The 25,920-nt window shown below is 47.8% G+C and overlaps 1 protein-coding gene across 4 annotated transcripts in view; it reads right to left on the reverse strand.

The window, feature by feature from the left end:
• Positions 1–25,920, reverse strand: part of gfra1a (gdnf family receptor alpha 1a) — a 38,570-nt gene that overhangs the window by 5,670 nt on the left and 6,980 nt on the right. For 3 of the 4 annotated variants that reach the window (XM_085921803.1, XM_085921799.1, XM_085921802.1), the window contains exons 2-7: positions 24,356–24,691; positions 21,473–21,553; positions 3,309–3,487; positions 2,509–2,681; positions 1,535–1,644; positions 262–396 (exon numbers count right to left, since the gene is read on the reverse strand). In XM_085921803.1, the coding sequence (XP_085777929.1) occupies positions 262–396; positions 1,535–1,644; positions 2,509–2,681; positions 3,309–3,487; positions 21,473–21,553; positions 24,356–24,584 (907 nt within the window). In that variant the 5' untranslated portion in view covers positions 24,585–24,691. The remainder of the gene's footprint in view (positions 1–261; positions 397–1,534; positions 1,645–2,508; positions 2,682–3,308; positions 3,488–21,472; positions 21,554–24,355; positions 24,692–25,920) is intronic. The other variant, XM_085921800.1, reaches the window with a different exon arrangement.

Consider the following 25,920-nt stretch of genomic DNA (forward strand, 5'->3'; position numbering starts at 1 on the left):
TGCCACGCAAAAAGCAGCACCAAAGCGCTGCAGAAAACGACGTGACCTTGCTTGTTTGCTTTGTTGTTCAGGCAAAATTCTGGCGCCGATCTACTCTTTTGTTGTCGCCTTTTCTTGTAGCGCGATAATTTGTTACGAGGAAATGATTGTCTCCTTTAAAGCTCTAATGTTGGCTTCCCGCAAAGCAGAAGGCATTGTCAGACACAAACCGCGTCGGCTTCTCTCAAAGCGCATCTGCCAGTGATTTGTTGGTGGACTCACGTAAGCAGGTGTTGTCCGTGAAGAAGGTGGCCAGCCTGTCGCACTCGTCTCTGTCGTTGCCGCTGTTGCTGCAGTCGCAGTACGGCGACACGCTGATCTTGGCTGAGCGCAGGTAGTTGGGCGTCATCACCGTGCCTGCCAGAACACACACACACCTTGTTGCCTTTTCAAACCAAGACAAACTGCCAAAGAAAAAGATGAGTATCTTGGGGAGCCATTTTGTGAACAAATGTTTGGCCCATTCGAATGCAAACCGCCTCCGATGTGACGCCATCAAAAGCACGTCTTGTTGCTTTGATTTCAAATACGGGGAGGTGGCCATTGGAGCTAAATGGACAATAACTGTGTCCGTGCCGCAGTATGTATTTATGGGCCCAGCTGGACCGTATGTCCAACATGCCTCAAAAAGACCAACATTGAACATGAAGCATGATAGGAAGCACATGTCCATTGTCGGCTCAAATTTGAGATGGAAGACTTTTTCGACACGCTCAAACAACTCGTGTGTGCGTGTGTGTGTGTGCTGATGAATAACAGCAGTTTTAGTGCATTGTTGCCAACAGTGTGTCTGTGTGTGTGTGTGTGTGTGTGTGTGTGTGTGTGTGTGTGTGTGTGTGTGTGTGTGAGTCTGTGTGCGTGTGTGAGCAGGAAGTGGAGGGCAGTAGAGGAGTGAAGGAACAAGAGCAAGTAAATTGCTTCAGTCAGTGATTCTTCACTCCCCTCAAAAGGCCCTTCCCTGTTGCTGGCCTGGCTCCAGACCATTGAGTCCTTTGTTTTGGGTGGGGGCTACATGAGGACATTGTTTAGCGGGGGTAGGGGTGTGGGGTGGTCTCCATGAGGGTGCTCCATGAGGATTTGAGAAACTTGAGAGAACTTTTCCCTGCTGACTGTGCAGGGTCGTGCAACCGGAAGTTCCCGCTTCAAGTGCCTCGGAGCTTGCCGCAAGTTCCTGCTTCAAGTCCCTCGGAGCTTGCCAACAAGTTCACTTGCATAGCAAAATCCATGTCTGATTCCAAACGTGTTTTAAATTCAGTTAACAAAAATATTGCTCATAATCAGCAACTAGTGCGGGTTGAGGCTTACAGCAGCTCCTTGCGAGCGTTAAGTCGCGGCACAAAAGTCCATCAGGACTTGCGGCTCTCATTGCCCACATGCCGGGGCATGCGAGAACTTCACTGCTCTGATGTTCACACCACCCAAGCGAGAATGTATCCCAAGCTCCATCCTTGAGAACCTTGCGTCTCACCACCTGCCCGACCAAGCACCGACTCACCGATGAGGCCCGAATAGGCCAGCAAGCAGTCTGCGTAGTTTTCCTTCAGGCAGCCCGACAGAGAGCGCGGTTCTGACTGGCAGTTGGAAAAGAAGTCGGCCAGACGCGACCTGAAACACAGACAAAAAGATAACATTAGGCCCTTTGGCTTTCCATTGCTAGCAGCTACGGTCGAATCCGCAAAATTGACCGGATTTTCCAAGAAAAATTGGACTGAAACAGAAGACTGACGGATCAACAAAATTTTTTGACGTGCCCACCTCTGAAAAATATCAAGGAAGCGCGATGTAGCGGGCGAACGCCACACGCACGTTGTCAGCTGCCATCCGTCAGGTGGTTGCAGCGGAGAGCATCGAGCATCTTACAAATGGGCGACATATGGCGAGGGAGGCGGAGGCAAAATGCCAGACTTCAATTCATCTCGCCGCCACCTGACAAATGGACTGCCAAGTGTGTAACGGCACCCGAGCAAGACGCGACGCTAACGCAACTTTGGAATTTACTGCCCAGTCAGTGTGTGTGTGTGTTTGTATGTGTGTGCGTGTGTTTGTGTGTGTGCACATACGAGTCTCAGCCAATGCCTTGGTCCAAATGGATCTCATTTATGATGCTTGTATTTAATTCTGGTGAACCACAAGCCGCAGGCTCTGGAGACTGTGCAACACAACACAGACACACACACACACACACATACACACACACGCACGCACACGCACGCACACACACACACACACACACACACACACACACACACACACACACACACACACACACACACACACACACACACACTAATTTGTGTTCAAATTTCCTAAAATTGTTTCGGGTCTAATGAAATGATTGCTCAAATGACCACTGACAAACACTTCATCATTTGTGTTGATCTGATTGAATCTTGATTGCGGTGGAAATCATGACAAAAAGACATATTTGAAACGATGATGGTGTGATGAAAGTCAAGGCTTTTGGCGCACCTGCAGATGTAGTTGGTCCTGCAGGTGGCCTGCAGCTCCAGACAGTTTGGCCTTTGCTTTTCCTCGTAGGAGCAGACGGGCACGATGGTCTGTCGCCGGCGTTCCGAGCATGCCGTCTGGTCACTGAGCGGGCACGAGCAGAACAGCATCCCGTAGCTGTGCTTGGGAGGAACCTGACGCCGTCAAACGCACAATCGCAACAAGTCTCGTCTTTCAGATGGGCTCAGAGCTTACGCGAGGCGAGGACGGCACATGCGGCACTTTTTTATTTGACCTGTTTCCATTTGCAAAAATGTCTCTTTTGCATTCAAAGGAATTTTTTTTGAATGAGCGCCAATCCGTTAAATGTTGAGCACATTTGAAACAGGTCCACACAGAACGCCACCGCAACGACGTTGAACCAGATGACAAAACCCTCCTGCACTTTCTCTTTGCTCTTGTGTTTCTCCGTCTCGATATTTACAACAATTGCTCTCGCTCGAGTCGTTGCACACGGAAGTAACATCAGGGAGGAGAAATAGCTTTTGTCATTTGACGACTAAATCCCCATTGAAACTCAGCAGGGTGCACAGCCGGGTCGGCAGCTCCTCGCGGGCTTTTGCTTTTCAAAGTCAGTCGTGAGTTCAGCTAAATTTGTGAAGAAAGCCCAACGTTTAGCATGAGCTCAATTCTCAAGCAAATGGCATCGCAGAGGACCGTTTGGTTTTGCAAACCCGACGTTGACACGGTTGAGTCAATGAAATCAAACCGACGGCCGAGCGCGCAAAAGGAATTGACAAATGCTGCGTGTGCAGCGCCACCTTGTCGAAGAACTGCCTGAGGGCCTTGTGGCACTTCCTTTTGTTACAGACTTCAGCAGTAGAGACGCGGCTGGTGCACGGGCCGATGTAGGCCGAGCGGTACTTCTTGCAGGTGTCGTTCAGGTTGCAGGCCTTGGCCGCGTTCAGGCAGTTGTTCTCCCGAGCCACCGCCGGCTCGCCTGGCCACGCAGAAGGAAGAGCAATAACAGAGTTTCTTGTAAAAACATTGCGCGCAGCACTTGCCAAGTTGAAGCTGGGCACTCGTCGACAACAAGCAACAATTGGATTGTTTTTGTTTGCAGTCAATCAACTTTGGAATATCCATCCATCCATTTTCTGAACGACTTAGTCCCCACGGGGGTTGCGTGTGAGCTGGAGCCTATCCCAGCCGTCATCGGGCAGTAGTTTCAGACAAATTGATTTTTGATTGCTTTTCTTCTTTGAACACCGAAATTTGAGGTAGGTTTACTTTCATTTTGTGGCGGAAAAAAACATTCCAAATGTATTTTCCCAATTGCTGCTTGGAGTCTCCAGGGCAGAAGAGCAGAAGCTTCCCACCTCCTGGTCGCAACGGCAGAGATAACAAAAGTATCCAACGCACAGCGGGCCACAGCACATGCGGCTCGTGTTTGTTTGCTACGCATCCGGCCAGCGTGTACGTCATCTGCCGCTAATTGGCAGTGATGGGCCCCTAACGAGCATTCGCGCTGCCGTCTGCTGCCTTGCTGAAAATGGAGCAAAAATAGTTTTGCCCCGTCTAATGAAGCAGTGCCAATTAAACAGAGGGCAGGGGAGGGGAGGGCCGCTCGGCCTGCCCAGCCGGCCGGCGTGACAAACATCTGGGAGCAGGCGGCCCATGAACTCAATTCAAAAGTGTGCTAATGAGACGCAATACTTCAAACAGGCAAACGGAGATCAGAAGTGCACGGTGGGGGTGGGGGGGCGAGGCCGACGATGGGGTGACGATGGACTCATTAACAGACGGCAGAAAGACGTAAAGAAAAGAGGTCAGTGAAGGAGAGAAGACAACATCCAAGCTGCTGCAGGAATTGTTGATTGCGTTTATACCTGAGGAAAATCCCCATTCCATGTCTCCAAAACAAGAAGAATTCATATGAGAAAGAGGGAGGAAAAGGGCTCAGAGAGGCTCTTCAAAACCGCCTTTGCCTAGAACTGCTGTGTTCTCCACACCGCAGGGCCTTGGAGAACAATTTGTTTTTCCAACAAGAAAAACAACCAAGCGTGGCTTCATTTAGCACAGCAAAGAACAGCTTTTCAAGTGCTAAGTTCCCGACAAGCTTTGCACATCATTCTCTCCCAAAAGAAGAGCAAATGCAAAGAGGAGCAAGGCCCGCTCCTCCTCGCCTTTCTCGCTCTCTGCGGAGCAGAGCAGTACCCGGACGCCCCTGCGAGGAGACGACAGGCAATTTGGTATTGACTCTTGGGCGGGGAGCTCCTTGGATGTGAGCGGCCGTAGTAGGATGAGAATACCCACGCGATCTGGCTTGTTTTAGAAGAAACCATCAATAGCCTATCTGCACTTGGCGACCCCCCCCCCCCAAACAACTGAGGGAAAAGTGACAAACAAAGGGTATGGCTTTCAGTGCTGGTGATTTTTCTTCCTCAACAAGTTTCTCCCCACATTCCAAAAACATGCAAATCAACAATTGTGTGCCAACATGGATGTTGGACTTGAAAGGAGTTGGGTTCAGTGACGAACTGCAGGCAGATGGCATCACACACGCACACGCACGCACGCACACACGAACGGACACACACACACACACACACACACACACACACACACACACACACACACACACACACACACACACTAATAGGGGGTCGGGTCCTGGGGCCATCTGGATGTCTGCTCGGGGGAGCGAGGACCCCCCCCCCCCCTTGGTGGCTCATGTTTCCGATGCAGCCGCAAATTGATTATCATGTCTCCTGTTTCCTCCACTCCCGACGAACCCCCGGCGCAATCCGCAGCCCCCCTTTACCCGTCTCTCACTTCACCCCAATTAAAATTAGCCCTGGACAGCTCAGTGTGGAACGCAAACTGCCACATGAGGACGGATCAGAAGTCGCCTCGACTTTCGGATTGAGGAGGAAGAGGAGGATGAAGGCTGGCTGGTATTTTCTGTTTTTCAGAAAAGATGAACAAAACGCATCTCCTGTTGCACTCAGGGGTTCTGACTTTGTCGTTAATAACGAGTGTCCCAGTGCAATAAGGCGACGGCAGTAGCGCGGCAGCAAATAGCACAAGTCCCATCTGCTGTAATTGATCCCTGCAGCGTGAAGAGTTCACACAAGTTTCTGCTCTTCTGCTGGCACTTTATCGGCACAGTAAAAGACAACATCACGCAGAGGATTTGCTGACACTTTGAGGCCAGTGCTGGCTTCCTCACCGGATGCTTCGCCATCACACAACAAAAAAGAGCCTCCTTTGATACCTCAAGCCTTCTTTGAAAGCCAAATTCCGTGTACGAGAAACAACTGACTGTGAAAGCCCAGCACTGTCCGGTTGAACGACAACATATTTTAGAATGTGAAGTCATGGGGAATATAAAAGACAAGGGAGGGTGGGGGAGGGCCTTCCTTTTTCTCCATCGAAAAGCCATTTGCGATCGTCATCAGCACTCGCACGACGGACTACAAGGCCTAATGTAACTCAAGGACCCGTCATCACGACACACTAAAGGGGAAGGGTCTTGATAGAAGCATTGCATCCAAACAGAGGACAACGAGCGCTGGGAAGTTAAAAGCGTTGGACATCCTGCTGAAAGTCTGCAGGAAGTGGAAGTGTCACGGGAAGTTGCGTCTGGCGACCCCATGAGGTCACGGCCACCAGAGCACTTAATGAGGCTTCCCCTCTTGGGAACAAGAGCCTCAGTGTGCTCAAATGCGCGCTCATTGCTTGAGGCAAAAAGTTGGAATCTTCCTCATCAGATTCAAAGAAAGACCAACGACGCTGGACGAGCAGTTAGCTAGTGTGGGTCGCGGTTTTCGGGGTCAAGGTTCAAATCTGGACTTTGACAAGTAGTGAATTAAAATCACTTTTTTTTACTTTGGGGTGGGGACTATTCAAAAGCAGGACATTGGTTCAGATTGGTCGAGCAGAAAATGCACAAATGTAAATTTGGTTCATTTACTCGTCAAGTCAAAAAGTAAATGTTTGCTTTGGATGAGTCTGCAAAAACGAGAGTATTTCTGGCTGAGAAGCTCAGATGACAAAATGCATCTCACAAATAATTTTCCATTCATTTGAAGATTGAGTGCTTGCCGCTCCACCGATCATTTATTGCAGCTAGGCATGGCACTTTTCGTCCTCTCTCTAGCTCAAAGTTGCCCCTTGTGAGGAGGCGCTGCTGTCTCATGCAAAACACTGACGCTTCACAATGATGAGCAAGAACGAAGCTAAACTGTTGTGATCGGCGAGCGGCTTCTCCTCACCATGGAGCGAGCAAGACAGACATTTACGGGCACAATATCAACGCTAGCCGCACTCCGCTCCTCTGACCTTCATGACGATGAGCTCTGACATAAAAAGATCCGATACTTTGGCAGAAAAAAAAAAAACCCCACAGGGCCTCTTGTGAACTGCAAATGGAGATCAAGTGTGCAATTAACGCGTCTGAAAGAACAAATGTTTGAAAGTGGCTCAAGAATGATAGATGCCCCGTAACCAAGACCAGCGGCGTTGGCCATGACATCATCTTCAATGAGGCTGAGGTACGCGTATCAAGTGCTATTCATCCACTTGACCATAAAAGCAACAGCTCCAGCCTCGACTTCCAATTAACGCACTTTGATGGATTGACGCCTGCATCGGAATACTTTACATCTAAATCAAGAAATGCACAAAGTTGAAGATGTAGCATTTTTTATTTCATCATTCTTCTGGTGAACAGAGTAGCGGCAGCAATAATGATCGGTGAATTATTTTAGGAAACATCAATTAACTGAAACATTTCCAATCAAGCTTGGCTTACTTTGAGGCGGCGTTTCCCCCCCCCCCCCCCCACCACCACCTTTTATTCTTTCCCACCGTCTTGACTTTTAGTCCCTTCTGGTGGTCTGTCCAACCTTGTCTACCAATCAAAGCAAATAGAAAGCACTCAAGCAAATGATGGCTGCCTCCGCAGCACCTTACATGTGGTCGCCAGACGGTCGGTCGATTGGCACTCAGCGGCTTTTACTTTGCGCCCGCAAACGGCGTGAGAGCCCGATTAATGAGGAAGATGCCAGTGGCCATGGACTTTAATCAAACCGCCGCAAGACATCCACAAGCTCTTTGTTTTGATCTTGTTAAATCAGACGACTCCTTGACCACCAAAAGTTTTCATGGCCAAGCCTCAGCTAAACGCTAAATGGCTGCAGGACATTGACCTGCCTTAAGATTGAGTCTTGTTGAGCTCAAGCTGATGATGCCTTGACCACTACAAAAGTCCACTTTTAGCTAAATGCTAAACGGCTGGTAGAGGAGACCTTGGTTTATCTCAGTCAACTTGTCATTGCTAAACTACACCTAAATTCTAAAATGAAATCATTTGGAATAGCTAAAATGATAAAAGGCAGCAGGATTCCAAGAAACCTTGAGACCATTCAAGACACAATGAAAAGATGTATTTTTAAGCTCTTGCCTTGAGTTGAACAGTCCAAGCAACAACTTTGCACCATCGAGCTATAAGCTAAAAGATCACACCTAAGACGCACACATGCACACGCACACAATACCACACACACAAACACACAACTTTAAAGGCTTTCTTAACTCATCACTACGGCAACCACTAACCAAGATCTGACCCATTAGTTGCTGTGTGTTTGTGTGTATGTGCTGTGTGTCCTGTCCAGATGCCTGCCTGTGGTTTATGGATATTCATTAAAGAACCATTACAGCTGAGGTAACACGGGATAAGAGGCATGTTTTATCTGAGAAAGCATAAAAGACATGCACGCACACACAAGCACGCACGCACGCACGCACGCACGCACGCACGCACGCACGCACGCACGCACGCACACACACACACACACACACACACAAACACTCACACACACGTCCATATCTGTTGACACAGGAAAAATGAAAGCAAACATCTCCGTGCGGCAGAGAGCAACCCGATGACGAGAAGCAAATCAGGCAAAGTTTGTTGCAACATGAAGGCCAAGGAAATAGCCGAACTAGTGATTCCAAACTGCCCAACGCTTGAGAACCAGTCGTTGCCGACTGACTGCTGCTCAATCCGTTCTCAGGACTTCCATTTGTATGCCTTTCTGTGTCCAGTCCAGTTCATATTTCTGAAAGTTAGAGTAAACATTTCTATTTGTTTGTTAAACACGTCATTCTGTTCTCCAACCTGGCGGCACATTTTCAAACCGGTACCAAGTCGTCTGGATGTTGTCAAGCGCAGCGTGGAAAGTGACTTCAACAGAGCGCACGCCATGTAAACATTAAACACATTTAACACCTCAGGGCTCCTTGCCGGGATTTACACACACAACCCCCCCCCGTGGAAAGCGACGACAGCTGTGCGAACTAATCTAATTGCTTCATTTTGGCGCTGGAGTGAGCCCATTAGAAGCTTCATGAATCCAGCAGGTTGACAGCGCTTCTGTCCTACAGACATGGTCCAGATGTCCCGCTGGACCGGCCGCGATCTTCCCGGCTCGTAAAGAACACGGCAAAGATAAATAACGTGATGGGTTAAATACACAACCAACGCCAAGCCTCAACTTGCGTTTCTCTTGAGCGACCACTCAGGCCACGTCGTTGAGTTTGTGCAACTCAGGAAATGGAACTGTGAGTGGGATCATTTTCCTGGCTGAGAGAAGTCTCTCAATCAAGCAAAGCCTCCAACTGTCAGCGGAATAAATGACCAAAAAAAAGTCCCTTCACGCACTGACTCACAAAGTATGTACCGTAATTTTCAGACTATAAGTTGCGTTTTTTTCCCTTAGTTTGGGAGGAGGGGCGACCTCTACCGAGGAGCGACTTATATGTGAATTTTTTCACAAATTTTCAAACTTGAAAAAAAAAAAAAGGGGTAAACCGGGATAAACGAACCGCGATGTAACAAGGGATTGCTGTAATTTGAATTTCAAGTGACGTCAGCAGCGCGGCGGTTGTTTACTGGACAAGGATTCGATCACGGGATGACGAAGATAACGAAGGGCCCCACGTACTACCGGCATCATTAGCGGCTTTGTTTGTAAGTGACACGGAGGACGAAGACTTTGAAGGATTTAATGATTTGGAGTGACACAGAAGGTTTGAAAAACTATTATGGCTTTTACGCACGCCCGGTCCTACTCGACGGAGCTCTCTTTCACCTCCGTGGATGAAAGTCGGGGGGCGGTGCTCGGCCGGGTGGCTGTCCGGGGACGGTGGATGGGGCTTGGACATGGCTTTTACGCACGCCCGGTCCTACTCTACGGAGCTCTCTTTCACCTCTGTGGATGGAAGTCGGGGGCCAGCGCTCGGCCGGGTGGCTGTCCGGGGACGGTGGATGGGGCTCGGACATAGCTTTTACGCAGGCCCGGTCCTATTCTATGGAGCTCTCTTCCACCTCCGTGGCTGGAAGTGCCACCTCTGGGGATGGAAGATCACGCCGCCGCACGCCTGGAAGTCGACTTTGTTAACGCTACAATTTATATACTAAAACTGTGGAATAAAGTCCCAAGTCCCAATGATCATCGTCACACACACATCTGGGTGTGGTGAAATTTGTCCTCTGCATTTAACCCATCCCCATGTGATTTTGATCCATCCCCTGGGGGAGAGGGGAGCAGTGAGCAGCAACGGTGCTGCGCTCGGGAATCACTTGGTGATCTGACCCCCCAATTCCAACCCTTAATGCTGAGTGTCAAGCAGGGAGGCAATGGGTCCCATTTTTATAGTCTTTGATATAACCCGGCCGGGGTTTGAACCCGTAACCTTCCAGTCTCAGGGCGGACACTCTACTACTAGGCCACTGAGCTGGTAATAACAACGAGGCTGACATCAGGGCGCACGCGTGGCATTGTTGACAAAGGACGAATTTGATCGATGGATTTAATGATTTGGAGTGACACAGATGGTTTGATAATATTGTTGTAATATGATAGTTAGTTGAAATATACTTTATATATCGTTATATGGGTCTGTGGAATAATTAGAAATGCAACTTACAAGTCCGACGTCAGCAGCGCGGCGCATATGCGGCGCATACGCGGCATTGTTTACATAAAGGACGATCGATGGATTTGATGAATTTGAGTGACACAGATGGTTTTATAAATGTGTTATTTATGTAATAGTTATTTGAATAACGTCAGGCCCGTTCTCAGCTCTTCGTTTGTGTTTATGTCACATTAGCATACCTATCGTTTAGCCTGTTGTTGCTCGTTCATGTCTGTTCTTGGCGTTGGATTTTGTCAAATAAATTCCCCCCAAAATGCAACCTATACTCCGGAGCGACATATATATGTTTTTTTTCATGTAATTTTGCATTTTATGGCTAATGCGACCTATATTCTGGCGCGACTTTTAGTCCGAAAAATACGGTTTGTATCATTATGCAATGGAGATTGTTTTTCAGTTGTAAAATCATTTGAATTCAATTTTTAGTGTGAATGGCTCCACAATAACATATGACGACACAATGAGCCTGTTCAAAAAGTCTATTTCAAAGTGATTAATTATTGGTTTAATTGCATGTGATGTTTTCAAGAGAATAAATTTTCGTGCAAGAAACGCCATTGACGTCAGAAACGTCATTGAGCTCATTTTGTGGCGCGAGCGTCGGAAAGTTATCGACGTGTCGGATGTCGTCGATGCGAGAAGATTCAGGAAGTCGCTTATGGGAGATGAGGCGGGCAGCTGGAGGACAAAAAGAAATTCTCTTTCAAGCGCCGCCAGCCGGCGTGAGGCATCGTGGCCGACTTCCATCCGCACTCAACACCCCAGTGCCTTCATTAAAACGTCTTCCGTTGGACGCTCCAACTTCCTCTTTGGCAAGTCGTTACACACAACAACTCCATCCATACGTCCCTTCGTCCATCCATTCGTCCATCTTTCCATCCCTCCACCCACCCAGTATGTTTTTGTTTTGAAAAAAAATGCTTAGGCTGGAGAAGCGACCATGCTCCAAACTACCCAATAAAATGTCCAAATAAGGAAAGATTTGAGCCATTGACTCCTTTTCGCCACATTTCTCAACCAAAGCGCTCCGACGTCACCGTTCCCGTTTTATATAGCGACGTTTTCATTCATTGCACAATATTTGAGTTTGGCGAGAGCTAATTCGCAATCATACTCTGCTTCTGCTTATTATTATTTGGAAGCAATGAAGTCCCAAAAGTCAAAATCCAAAATGACTGCAGGCTTGAATGTTAACCACTTATTGATCGTACGATCGGACAGAAGAGCTTTGTCCTTGAAAAGTGCACGTTTGGGTCAAACGCCCCCCCCCCCAACACACACACACACACACACACAAACACACGGTGGCAAAATTATCCGTTCGCCACTCAACGAGTGCAGACGGGACAACGCAGTTGGCTTCAAAGTGGACATTTGAAGAAAAACACTCATCTGGAATCCAAACTGGCAAATGTAGATGCCATTTGGAGTTTTGGACATGAATATCCTGGCAACGATGAAGCGCACGTCATTTCTAAATTCTAAATTCGGTCCGCTAAGCCTAGCCTGCCATTGGCTCTTGTGACTGCACTCACCAGCAAGTTGCACTGCACAAGCACCCCGAACCCCCTAGGTTTGTTTTGTCCAAGACGCATGTCAGCCCTCCCACCTGCTTGGCTTGCTGTCATCCTTGGCTCGCTCCTGCGCTTCTTCTTTGTATGAATGAGTGCAAGACGTTTACATCGTCATATCAAAAGCCGCTTGTGTGCGTGTGTGCGCATGTGCACGTCCTTGTTCCAGACCTTATTAGGGCCAAAGCGCCACCAGATAAAGATTTATAAGAGAGCAACTCTCAAGCAGCAACCACTTCCAGCGAGGCTTCACCACCTACATTCACAATGCCAACATCCATCCATTCTCTGAAGCCCTTCATTCTCATGGGGGGGGGTCACATATTTCAGACTACTTTTTGATTTGGGATGCGCCTTGCCCAATTGGGTGATTCATGTCGTTCACCGAATGAGCCCAAGCCAGACAGTAAAATTGGGCGAGGAGTCCAACGGGCCATCCTGCAGCGCTGAGCAGGCGAAAGAGTCCAAGTCAGTAAATGCGGGAGTTCATTTTCCATGACACGCTCCATTCGCTGCTACTTGATATGCCACACGAGCTGCTGTGTAGACACGAAGATTAGTTGTGGCGGGTGTGCGTGCACATGCACGCACACACACACACACACGCACAAACACATGACACACACACATGCACATTCATGTTCTTCAACCCTGATTTATGATTGGAAGAACGCATAAAGCCCGCAAAGCCCATTTTCTATTTGCTGCGGCCGACTAAAACAAATAAAGCGTGCGTCATGTTTCTTGCTCGGTGGATGTTAGCAGAAAATCAGAAACAAAATTCAAATTTAAAGTAAAATTTCATAGAATAGTTAGGAGTTTATGGCGTTGTGGGACTTTGTTTTTACCCCTCCCACATGCATTCGAATAATGAACGCACACATATAAAAATCAACTTTCTTTGGCAGCTGTTCGTATCACTCGGTTAATTTCAAGAAACCGGAGACGGTCAATTCACAACACTTGGAGCAAAGTGAAACTAAGAAGACTGTCTGACTACTGCACGTTAGAGGCACGGCGTGCTCACTCTGAGCTGTTGATTTGTCACTCGGGTAGAAATGGCAACACAGCCGACCAATGAAAGTGGTCTCCCAATTTAGCAAGGCCCACAAATATTTTTCTTTCCGGCAGACGACGACACTTGCCATTTGACTGTCACTGCGCCACTTTACACTTTTTTGGACTTTTTGCTCCCTCGCTCACTTGCAGTCTTTAAGCGCATTTGCCACCTCAAGTACATTTCAACCTTGACTTCCCAGACTTAAGACGCCGGCCAGCTAAATCTCTCAAGTTGAAGCACCCTGCATACCACGCCGACGGCTCGACACGCACGCATGGCTTCTACCCTCTGTGAGTGCAGAAGTTGGAGTGGCACCTGCTGAGATTTCTCTGGACAACCTCCTACGGCTCGGTGCCTCACCTCCATTCGTGCTCACGCTTCTATTTGTGTTCGGAGGTGCGATAAAAGATAATCCCGTCCCGTCACGAGTGTCTAATTATTCACCAGGACTGTATGAGAGTTGCGAGAAGAACATTGAAGCGGGAGGTCGGCGCAAAGCTTCTTAGTGTTAATCAAAGTCAGTTTTTCCGCACAGATTCGCATCAGAAATGTTTCGAGAACTTCTACTCTGCTCTTTTGATGAAAAAATGAGGCAACCGTCCAGTGCAGGAAAGTGGAGGAAACTGTGTTTTTCCTTCTGCTTCCTCAGGCACTATGAAAGCCCATTAAACATGAGCTGATATTAAATATTGGAGCGAGGTTTCTCCAGGGCGAGACATGACAATCACACGACGACGGTACGTGAAAAGCAAAAGCGGCCAATCCATTTAATTTATTGCGAATCGTCTTTGGGGCCTGCGCAAATCGTCAATTCTTTCCATGACAACTTTGGGGTAGATGCAACATTTACAGTTAAGCCCTGGGCTGCTTCCCCCTTCCTGTCGGGGAGCGTGGGGATTCCTTTTTAATTAAAGCGGTTGCTGAAGGAGAGGCGCACACATAAGCAGCGCCAAGACTCGGGCACGACGGGCGCTGAGAGACACCTATGGCATCCATCGCAGTGTGAATGGTCAATGGCTCGGCACACTCGATGAAGACGATGAGATCTCCATCACGTCTCGGGGTGGATTGCGAAGAGCCTCGAGTGTCCCGCCCGCCCTCAAAAATGGAAATGTGACAATGACACAGTGGGATTGTCAGAAATGAGGCATGCGCGTTCTTTGCTCCCCCCGTCAGTCCATCCATCTGCAGAAGGACACGTCCGTCAGACTTTCGCCGTTAACCGATGAACGAGCCACTCTCTCAGTGGGCTTCCAAGGCCCCAATTGGCTACGTGGATGGTTCAGAATTGATTGGCGCCGGAAGGAAGACAGTGCTTGGGAGGGGAAGAACTCCAGAAACATATGGGGGACTGGTATGTATTGGCACTGCAAGAACTGTTCAACACTTTAAGAGGTCCAGAAACCTTTGGGACAAGGTCTACTTCACTGAATATGATTGTAAGCGAAAGTCCTCATCGGTCTTTGGACGTCACGTGGCTATGCAAACACACGCACGCGCAAACTCTCGCACACACGCGCACACACAGACACACACAGACACACACACACATACACAGACACAAAGTCATGTTACCCAGTATGGCCCAGTTCGGGCGGGCCCTCCTGTTTCTACCGGGGTCCTGAAGGTCTGTTGAAGAGGGGCCCCCCTGGGCCCGGTCACCCACCCAAAGCGGAGACAAAGTGGCTGAGTTGCTCCGGGGTTGGGCCCCCTCTGCAAGAAATGCGCTCAGTTCAGGAGCACCGGCCCAGAGGGAGGCCGGAGGGGTGTTCGGGTGTGACGGACGGGGAAAGTCAAACGAGGAGACGGGAAGCTGACTCACATTTTGGAAGAGAGCTTGCGGGGGAGGTAGGCAGGGAGGGAGGGACGAAGGCAATGGGTTTGCTGAGTTTCATTAGCCTTTTACACACAGAAGCTTTTTTCGCACCGAAGCAGAGTTGTTGTTTTTTGGGAGGCTGTGTGGAAAGTACAGAACTGGGATTGTGTGTGAAAAGGTGACAGCACTTCTCAATATCGTATTGGCAGAGTGCGGCTTCAGGGATGTACCTGAAACTCACGTCCCTCTGCTTCTTCTCCGAGTTTGGCACAACCGGATGATGTAAATGCGTCCGGCTGCAATAGCACAGGTAAGGCAAATCACTCCAAATGTTAACCAATCAACTGCCAGCCAAGTCTTGCTGCCTGTCCCATCAATCATAAGAGAGTAAAATAGAGTCCCGCTCCGTCATGCAATACCACGAGGAGTGGCAGTGTGAGACGAAGAAGCAACATCTTTCTCCTTCATGTTTGATCTTTGCAAGCCATCTCAATGATCTTCCGCCCACTCACTGGCACCACAAAGATCGGAGACGTTTTCTCCCAAGCGGAACACAAAAGAGGAGGCGAGCAGAGGGATGTTTTCCAGCATTACTCGCCGAAAAGCCAACAATTGCTTGCGAGGCGAGCGGATCGATGCGACCAAATGAGGAGCCCGCCGAGGCAGCTTCCGCCTGGCAAATTGGGGCCGCGCGCGTGGACATGGATTTTGTTGTTGTTGTTGTTAAAGGGGCTCTTGCAGATGAAACAAATGCAAATGTGTGCATCAATCCCCTCATTCAACATGGCCGGCACAAAATAGGCCGCAAAACCAGCGTCAAAAGATTTGCAAACATCAGCCGTTTGGATTTGTGTTTGCCAACCTTTGCTGTGCCACGGCAAATATTTTACGTGAAAAATATCTCACATGCCAAATAGCAAAAATTATCGTAATATCAGAAATGATGTTATTATTTCTATCCGCTCACATGCTACATTCAATCATAAAAGAGGTGCACAGTACTGAACACTTAAAAACAAATCAAAACTCTACTGAACTTGCGAGATGTGAACTTGGATGTCGTAGGAGATGACTGCATTCACGTATATAATATACATTAAAAAATGAGAGGAACAACTCTAGTCCAGCTTGTTTTGGGAAAAGTGACATGAGTGTTTCATCAAAGACTCGCCGTGTGGTGTCCACTTTGGGGGAAAATCCATTAAGAGCAAAGCCAACAATTTAAGCCGGAACACACCTGTCTTGCAGATCTTCGGCACCCTGAGCGGCACAATTATTAGCACGCATCGTCTAACACGCCGGAAATTATGCAAATGCGGCCCGAGACCAAATCGCATGCGCTTTGCTCTTCCCGGACGCTGCCTGTCAAAGCTCAAAGCTCTTTTTGTGTGGACAATTGGTAAGCCTGCCCCTTGACTTGGACCGTTTAAGTCGTGACAAAGGCGGGACAGCATCTGCCTGTCACATTTAACACCTTGTACTCGGTTGTATTTGCCGGTATTTTTTTTTTCAGCTTTGCCTAATACAAAACCTGTAAAATGGTCTGAGCAACATAAACTAGACACAAAAAGGATTTTCATCCAGCTTGTGGGCGGAGCATTTCATCGACGGTTGACCGCTTGACAAAAGTTTACTGGCGAGCAGCATGTGGAGCCAATTGCCATTGAGGGTATAATTTTGGGTAAGCTCCTTCCCATGGCAATCAGCATTCTAAGGACACCCTCGCCGGCCGTTTTCCACTATTTTAAGAGGTCTAATTACGAGAAAATAAAAAAACAACGCTACAGCGGTGCTTCTTTTGCCCGTCCACAGACAAAAGTGAAATTTCAGTCGTCAGCGCACGCACCACAGTCATTTGCACGCGCGGCAATGCGACTGCGGGTGGCCGACCTGCCGGATCTGGCGCTGGGCCACCTCCCGCTGATTGGAGCTGTCGGCCGCATTTATTAATGATGACAAATCGCCCTGCAGGCTCTCATGTGATAAAACGTCTCTCCGAGGGGCTCAAACCTGCTCGCCTTTGACTAAATGGTTTTCTTGGCCCATCGCGAGCCAGCCGGCGGTCCAGCCAGCAGCCCGACGATCCGGCTGTCGGGCCTCCCACCTCGGTGACGCGGGATGAATTAGGAGGCCGGCTGACAGGTGGCACCACGGGGGATGCAGGGGATGCCCTTTGGAAGGATTGGAATGCAACAAAGACACAATTTGACAACTCATCCACATCTTTGTTACAAGAAAAAACTGGCTCAATAGGCAGGATGATGCAATTTAGCATTAGCCATCTGTCCAGTTGATGAACTTCGAATATGGGAGCAATCAGGAAAAAGCTCGAGATGAAAGACCCGAAAATGGGTTCCTCAAACCCAGTGAGCAGGGCTCCTGCCTGTTTGGGCATGGCCTCTTCTCGTGCCCACCAAATTGCCTGTTGAATTTTTCCAGACATTGATCGGACCGATACATTTTGCCCAGAAACTGGCACGGTGAGCCTAAAATGGCCATTTGAAAGCAAATTGGCCGACTTCCTTCATGCTTGACTTGTTGAGGCCTTCTTTGGATAGGCCGACATGTCAGGTTGCCAAGCCAAAGGGCTGAATTCTGCCAAAACCACAGACAGAAGCAAAACCATTTCAAGGGGGCTTGAAATCTCCAGAGAGGGAATAAGGGCTCGGGCACCAAGAGTAAAAGAAATGCTTTTCAAACTCATTCCAGCCGGTGCCGCTTTAACGAGCTTTTCCTGAAATGAGAGCCTGATTGGCTCGAGCGTTTCAACTGGATAATAGCCTTCGTAATACCTGCCGCTAATAATTTGTGGACACGGCGCATTGCTTCCTTTTCCTAGCTGCGGCGGTAAACATCTCCATGGCAACAGAGCCGGACCAATTTGAGATGACGGACTACTTCAGGAGAAAAGTACGCCGCAGAGGCTTGTGCTCTGTGAAGCAGGCCGTGGCAAAAAAGCTGCTGCCGCTGAGTTGCAGCAGCTTTTTTGCTGAAATCTTTGTTTTGCCATCACACACATTTCTTTTTTTTAAGGGGTCGAGCCCATCACGAGCGCTTCCACAAGCAGCCGCTGCGTCAAGCGAGCTTCGCTGGCGAGCCACTTTGACACACGTCGTTTTCAAGTCATGTGAAGAATGTCATTCCCCAAATCAATCCAATTTGCACCATTGACAGTTGCTGTCATTCCAAAAAAGATTTGCTCTCAAATCGTGCTTCCCAATGCCAAAATATCTTTCTCCTCATGTCGTCCAAATAAAAGAGCATAAAGACACGGATGTGCAAGATTGCTCTCCTCTTGCTGCATTCGCTTTTCCATTCAAGATGAACATAAACGCCAGGTCAGCCAAAGCCAAACCCGACAACGGCATCACGGAAGCTTCCGTGAGCAAAAGGGCACCGCTGGAGGAGGAGGGCCGCCCAGGAGGGAAATAATAATTCCCAAAAAAAGAGACAGCGAGAGAGAGAGAAATCAATACATTGTTGTCGACAGGGCCTCAAGTTTCCAATCCAACACGAGGCTCTATTGATTGGGCAAAGAGGAAGACACTCCGCAGGGTGTGACAGAGGGACTCTTCCATTCTGATGCAGATTGGCCCCAAAAGGTGACCTCATTTCGTCGAACAAAGCCCATATAATGAAGACCATGAGGGAAAACTAACTTGGTTTAAAGAGAACAAATGAGGTTTGTTCATTTTCTTTTCAATTTCACAACATTTCTGTGAAATGGTTTACTCAAAACACCCCAAGGAGCAAGCTAATGACTTCCTAGAGAAGAAAAATAAAAACAGCCTCATCTGAAATCTTTGTTTTGCCATCACACACATTTCTTTTTTTAAGGGGTCGAGCCCAATCGTCTCTGAGGATTTGTGCCAATTTGGACTTTTTTGTCTGACGTGATGCTCCACTGTGAGGAGTCTCACGAGTGCCCGCTCCTGCTTTTGATGAACCTCAACTTTGTTGTTCATTGTCATGACTCTCTATTTGGCGCCTTTGCATGCATTTGGATTTGACATGAGCATTGCAAAAAAGGGGAGTCGGAACGGATCGACGGAATTTCCAATGGGGAAAGATGATTCACTCGCTTCCCTGCGTGACTTCTGTGAAAGCGTAACGCCCGGGCCCAAAACGAGTTTACCACTTATCGAGAAGCACTTGCTGAGGGCATCTCCAGCTTCTGGCGGCCGCCCCCTAACAGATGTTTCCGCGACGGTTTCTGCCAGTCGTTTGAAGTGCCGACACGTCGCGTGGGTGACGCTCCGCCGGCAGCCAACAGGGAGGAGGAGGATGTGGATTAAGGAGCAAGCGAGGGGGCGAGACAAACACATTTAAACACACACACAGAGCCAGCGAGCGAGGGAGGGGGGGGGGGGGCACATCCCTAACAAGCCGGGAAGCGCTTTGTAATTAGTGCAGGGACGCTTGTCAAACATGCAGGTTGGAAAAGAAATCACTCCCAAGCACAGGCTGGCTTGCTACTAATCCAAACTCCAGCAGGGGTGGCAAAACTTTGGCAGCTCCATAAATATTGGGACACTCATGTTGAAAATGTCAGTTTGGCGATTCATTCAAATGTATCTGTCATAGTGACAGCATGCTGACTTGGACCGCACAGACACAGCTGTCGCAACTTCAAATGAGGAAATGAGAATGCATTGTTGTTTTGGTCATCCTTTCAATTGATGTTTAATTCATTGATCTCATCTAAGAATTGCTGACTCAATAAAAATGTCAAATTCATTTCCTATAAGAGATGGCCCTTGAGCACAAAAGTTTGCACACCCTTGTACTTGAGTTTCTCTTGCAAAACTACGCTTAGTTGGCCAGGTCCTGGCTGATGTTGCATTACGGCTCGTACACAAAGAAGAAGAAAATCCTACGTGGCACTTTGAGGAGGCATTAATGTCAATCTCATCAGTGTGTGCACATCTGGCCGCTGCCCAGACACTCCATTATGTCACTTATTTTAGCTTGACTTGGACCTTTCTCTCATCATCTTGCTTTGGAAGCCAGGTTCTTTTAAAAGACTGTTTGGCGCAGCAGACCCGCGTCGTTTGCGGTCCGGCCGTCAACTTGGCAGGGATGTGAAACGTGCGCCGCCGCTGCCCTAACCGTAGGAAGCAAAGCAGACTAAACAAGACAGGGAGCTTGGAGGGAAACCAGAGAAAGAACAACAGCCCGACTCGCCTGCTGTCCCGACGGGATGTCGTACGGAGAAGAACAGAGTGGGCCTTTGTGCGAGCCTGTTTTCGAATCAAAAGCGCAAATGATTCGAGCTAGCTGCCTAAACAGGCCGCCACCTCCACCCCAAAAGACCCATTTGAAATACATACAGAAGAAAGACAAGTGCACAATTCATTCAGGTCCAATTGCTTGCTGACCTCATTCAACTCAACCAACCGACAGAATGATGCACTAATTGCTGCAGAAATCAAAACAGAGACTAAAGGGGAGGGCTTTGCGTGACACCATTTGCCAAGTCACGTGTCACAAAAAAAGACAAGACACCACTTAGGCTCAACTAGTCATTGAAAAGTCAATGTAAGGAAGAAAACAACTTGCGAGAGCATTTTGAACTAAGGGCTCTCGAGTGAGGGGTGGGGGGGGGACTTGCAGCCATGGTAATCCATACAATGTTTGTTTTTGGCTTTTACTGGCCTCCTCCATGTTCTAAATAGGTGAGTGACGCTATGCATCTTGCTGCCGCCCGCCCGCATTACGACGTCACTCGCACCGCATTGTTGTTGTTTTTAGGCCAGCCTAGCCCCCGCTGAGGCTAAGAGGACGTCTTGGAGGCTGAGCGCCTGCCTCACTTTGATTTGACGTGTCTTTGATATGTCGATCTCAGCCTGCGGCTTGCCAGATGGTCTCAAGACACCGGGAAGAAGATTGCAAAATCATAAAATCACCATCTCGGGCTGAGCACGGCAAGCGCACGCCCCCCCCCCCCACACACACACACGCATGCACGCACACACACACACACAAACACACAAACTTACAAACACACACACACATTACTAACACATTGATTACCAGAAGACCATATTTTTTCAGGTTGAGCAAGGAGAAAGGTGACGGCAACACAACGGCCTAGCTCAAGTCACCTTGCAAAGCATGTCATCAAACAGTTCCCCCGCAAAAACACTCAGACCGATGACATTTAGTGTTCTCGTAATGCTCCTTTTGGTAGCAGCCGTGGCTAACGTCTGTGGCTTGTTTACAGTGCGACTGTTTAAATGCTTGGAGTGGTTTTCACACTGCAAATCCCTCGTTAAGTAGAATCAGTAAGTCTTAAGTACAGAGTTGGACGACTTTGGCATCTCCCACACAAGCGCAACGCTGTTATCCAAATAACCTTCATGCAAGCTTTCAAAACTGCTCAATGAGACTCAGAAGTTATCTCCATCATGCGGGATCACTTCCATGCGGAGGAGGATTATATAGGAGGAAGGGGGGCATCGTACTTGTGCGGGAGGCTCTCGGACAAACTAGATGAGCAACAACGTGCAAGGTATAGGGTATACTCACCGATGATGGGGGCCAGGCGGAAAATATCGGTCAAGCGACTGTTGACGGGCTGGTAGGGAGATTCCTCCTGAAAGTCGTTGCCTGCAACATGATGTAGACGCTCGCTTAGCAGACTCCTCATTACAAACATCTCATCCAAGCATTCTGCCTCGGCAAAAATAAAAACACTGACTTGGGGTCCGAGTGAGAGCCGCTTGGGATATTTTGCTTTCAGTGAAAGTGTAACCATGATAACAAAACAAAAGCAGAGAGAGACAGATGATATAATTTCATCGGTATTGTTACTACTCGATCTTAGTGCTGCCTTCGACACTGTAGACTTCGATATTTTATTAGAGCGTCTTAAAGGTTGTGTTGGTATTTCAGGGTCAGCACTATCCTGGTTTCACTCATATCTATCAGACAGGATACACTGAGTGGTCCATGGCAATACGTCCTCTGAGCTCTATAAGGTTACGTGTGGTGTCCCACAGGGATCGGTACTAGGACCAATTTTATTTAATATTTATATGATTCCGCTTGGGGACAAAATACGTAAATATAATATTAGTTTTCAATGTTACGCGGATGACACGCAATTATATATGCCGTTATCAATGACAGATCCGCGGGACTGTTGAAATCTTGAAGCGTGCCTCGCGGAGATCAAGCAATGGATGTTTCTCAACTTCCTTCGTCTTAACCCAGATAAAACTGAGATGTTGATAATTGGTCCAGCTCGTTATCAACATTTATTTCAGGAAACCACTATAACTATAGATAACCATACTATCACTCACACTGATACTGTAACTAATCTTGGGGTAATATTTGACCAAACGCTCTCCTTTCAAAAGCACATTAAGAATATAACCAGAATTGCGTTTTTTCACCTTCGTAATATTGCTAAGATTCGCCCAATCCTCTCGACCGGTGATGCGGAAATTATTATACATGCGTTTATCACGTCGCGCCTGGACTACTGTAATGCATTGTTCTCTGGTCTTCCCAAGTCCAGCATCAAAAGTCTACAGTTAGTACAAAATGCTGCTGCAAGGCTGCTCTCACAGACAAGAAAATTTGATCACATTAATATTAGCCAACTTGCACTGGCTCCTGGTCCATTTAAGATGTGACTTCAAGGTTCTTCTATTAACCTATAAATCATTGCATGGCTTAGCGCCTTCATATCTCGTCGACCTAGTTGTTCCTTGTGTTCCGTCTCGTAACCTTCGTTCGCAAAACGCTAATCTTTTAGTGACACCGAGGGCCAAGAAAATGTCTGCAGGGTCTAGAGCATTTTCTATTCAGGCTCCAGAGCTCTGGAATGCCCTACCAATGGATATTAGAACTGCTACCTCAGTAGAAACATTTAAGACACGTTTAAAGACATATTTGTATGATATGGCCTTTAATTGACCTGTAGTGGCCGATTCGGCTTGAGATTGTTTTTGCTCCCTCTCCCCGACCCCACTTCCCCCACACCTGAGGAGGAGGTGGTTAGGTGACACCCAAGCTGACAGCGGCTATCTAGATTCTTGTGGACCAATCCAGGATGAGGGAACTACAGCGGATTACCCTCCACGGAGACACTGCCAGGACGATCGAGGGCTCCTCCGACAGCTCTTCGCTTTGGCCTGGACATCCACTTTTTGATTTCCATATTAGTATTTTATCCGCCCTCTTTGCATCTATTGCAGCCTGGTTATCCTGAAAGGGGGATCCTTCCATGTGTGGTCCCTTGTCAAGGTTTCTCATTTTTCCCCTGGTAGGGTTCTTTTTAGTTTTTCCTTGCCCTTTTGGGAGCTCATGATCAGGGGATGCTTTGAGAATAATTGTCAATTGTTTGTCTATGTGAAGCCCTTTGAGACGGCTTGTGATTTAGGGCTATACAAATAAACTTGACTTGACTTGACTTGATATCAACGACGGTTGTTTTACTCGCACTTTGACTTGCCTGACGCTTGTTTGAGAAACGAAAAGTTATTTGCTGAGCCAAAATCAAATAGCATGTGAGTGGTAAGTCTTTGGTGCAAAATTGCAATTCATCACAGAAAGCGGTGCGCTTAATTAGTTACAAATATGAAGCAGCGGACACGATAGCGTAACGTACAAGAGTCACTCAGCAGAAGGATGTGCAGGACAGGCCTCGTGTGCATATTGGCGTGTTGTTTACGCGTGTCACGAGTATCCGGGTCAGTCGATAGCCATGCCAGCCCGGAGCCTCACGCTCGATTGGGCGGGTTGGCCAGCGGCATTGCACAAGCGCGAGTCGTCTGGCAGGGACTGACGGAACAGAGTTTGATGCCCACCCGACACACACGCACAGCTCGCTATTTTGCCTCCTCCTCGCTCACCCTTTAAGATGGCCAGCGCGGAGGGCCTTCAAGCTCCATTATGTCCGCAGAAAGCGAATGCAGAGGTCAAAGTACGTGTCGCCTTCGCAGGCGTGCATAAAAGGGGGCAGGAGGGGGTCGATTTTTGAGGGGAGGCTGACTGATCGGTCACGATTGTGCTGGACCACTCGTGGATATGCTACTTTTGGACTTTGTTGCCTTTGACTAAGCGAATACGGCCTCGGCTGTAAAAATGACAGATTTTTTATTTATTTTGATTTTATTTGTTTTGACAAACATTTTGACTTGATGTGCAGTTGCTTTTGTTTGGGGTTGTGTTTTTTTGTCTTTCTACAAAGCTGAGTTGAGTTACAAATCTGTTTAGCTTCATGCTAACACCTAATGGCAAAGACCACATGTGGGCTAACAAATACTAGCATCTGTGCTGCTGGTAACCTTTAAGCAACAAACAAAATATGGCACGCAACACATGTAGATGGACGTAACAATACTTTGCACACTGAGGAGGTGAATGAGCAATCATGTCAACGAGTCATGCTGACCTCACCTCCACTCCATACAGATGCATGGGAAGACACACCTTGTAAAGTCTGGTAGATGCCCCAGTAGATGCGCAGGCAGTTCTTCTCCTTTTTCATGCCCCTTTTGCAGCGGCAGTTGTAGAGCGGGCTCTGTTTTAGCGCATCCATGGCGCTGTGGCACTCGTCCTGAGCTTCGCGGCGCGGCGCCTCGCTGAAGTTGCCCTCCTTGGCGGCGGCGTTGGTGCACTGCCGCATGGTGCGATACTTGCTGCTACAGAACGCCTCCTTCAGGCACTGCTCACTGGCCCGCACGCAGTCCGTGCGCGCCGCCCGTCCGCTCTCCTCGACCCCGTGCAGCCCATCTGGAAAGGTCAAGGGGCACCCATATTAGAAACAGTATCAATCAAAGCAGAGCCTATTTGTCATTTTTGGTCTTGCAAAATTCTGTGAGGAAAATGCTGTCTGCATAAAAAGGTTTGAAATTGCCTACAGGTGCCACAAGATGATAGCATTCCATTTGTTTTCCAATCGAGGAAGCTACCATACGACCGAACTTCACAGACCCCCTACCATTATTTAGAATGATGTTTTGGCACAAAGATGAACCAAATGGTCCCAAAGCAATTCAAGGTGCAATGATTGCAACTATTTTGATGATCGATCACTCGTTTAGCAACAATGTTAACGTTGTGATGGCAATTTCAGCCTCTCAACAGTACATATTGTCCGGGATCTCTGGTCCTCCATAACAGCAGACTGATTATCTTTGTGTTTCAGCAAAATAAGACATTTGCAAACATCTGCTTCTACTTTGGAAAACAATGGTCAACATTTTTTTTTCAATTTTCTGACCGACCAATGCTATATCACAATATATCATTATTTTGTTTGGGACAAAACAATAATTTCATCATGTTGTATTATCTATAACTATACTTTCTTTTTTCAACGATTGTTTCTGATATTCCGTTTGTCCGTGGACTAATATAATAATATATATATATATACACACACACACACACACACACACACACACACACACACACACACACACACACACACACACACACACACACACACACACACACACACACACACACACACACACATATATATATATATATACACTACACACACCTGCTCTCACATCCTTACGCCCAAACGTGCCGACGTATACCCTTTTTCCAGTTTGCCTGTATACCCCTATGAGCCACAGTGCCTGTTACTTTTTTACTAATAATTCAGTAAAGCAATCAAAACTGAACCACATCTTCCCTCCTGTGTTCTGACCGACACCCGGGGGCGAAAAGAGCATAACCATCTGAGCCAACCCCCTATATACAGTCCTCAGGCTCCCCAACAATAGCGGTAGCAGTTTGCATTATTTTATTGCAATGTTTTAACTTCTTCAAATTTGTTTCAAGACTACAGTTACAGTTAGACTTCACTTTGATGGTTAATGCAGTTATTGCAATTTTGTTGTTTTATCACAGTAGATTGGTTTATTTACATTTCAAAAACCAGAAGCCATTCATTTACGAATGTGATTGCACTTTAGTTTACATATTTAAATGTTCAGATATCAAGATGT

The sequence above is a fragment of the Syngnathus leptorhynchus genome, chromosome 10 (genome assembly GCF_054491065.1).
Source record: "Syngnathus leptorhynchus isolate UIUO chromosome 10, UIUO_Slep, whole genome shotgun sequence".
Lineage (NCBI taxonomy): Eukaryota > Metazoa > Chordata > Actinopteri > Syngnathiformes > Syngnathidae > Syngnathus > Syngnathus leptorhynchus.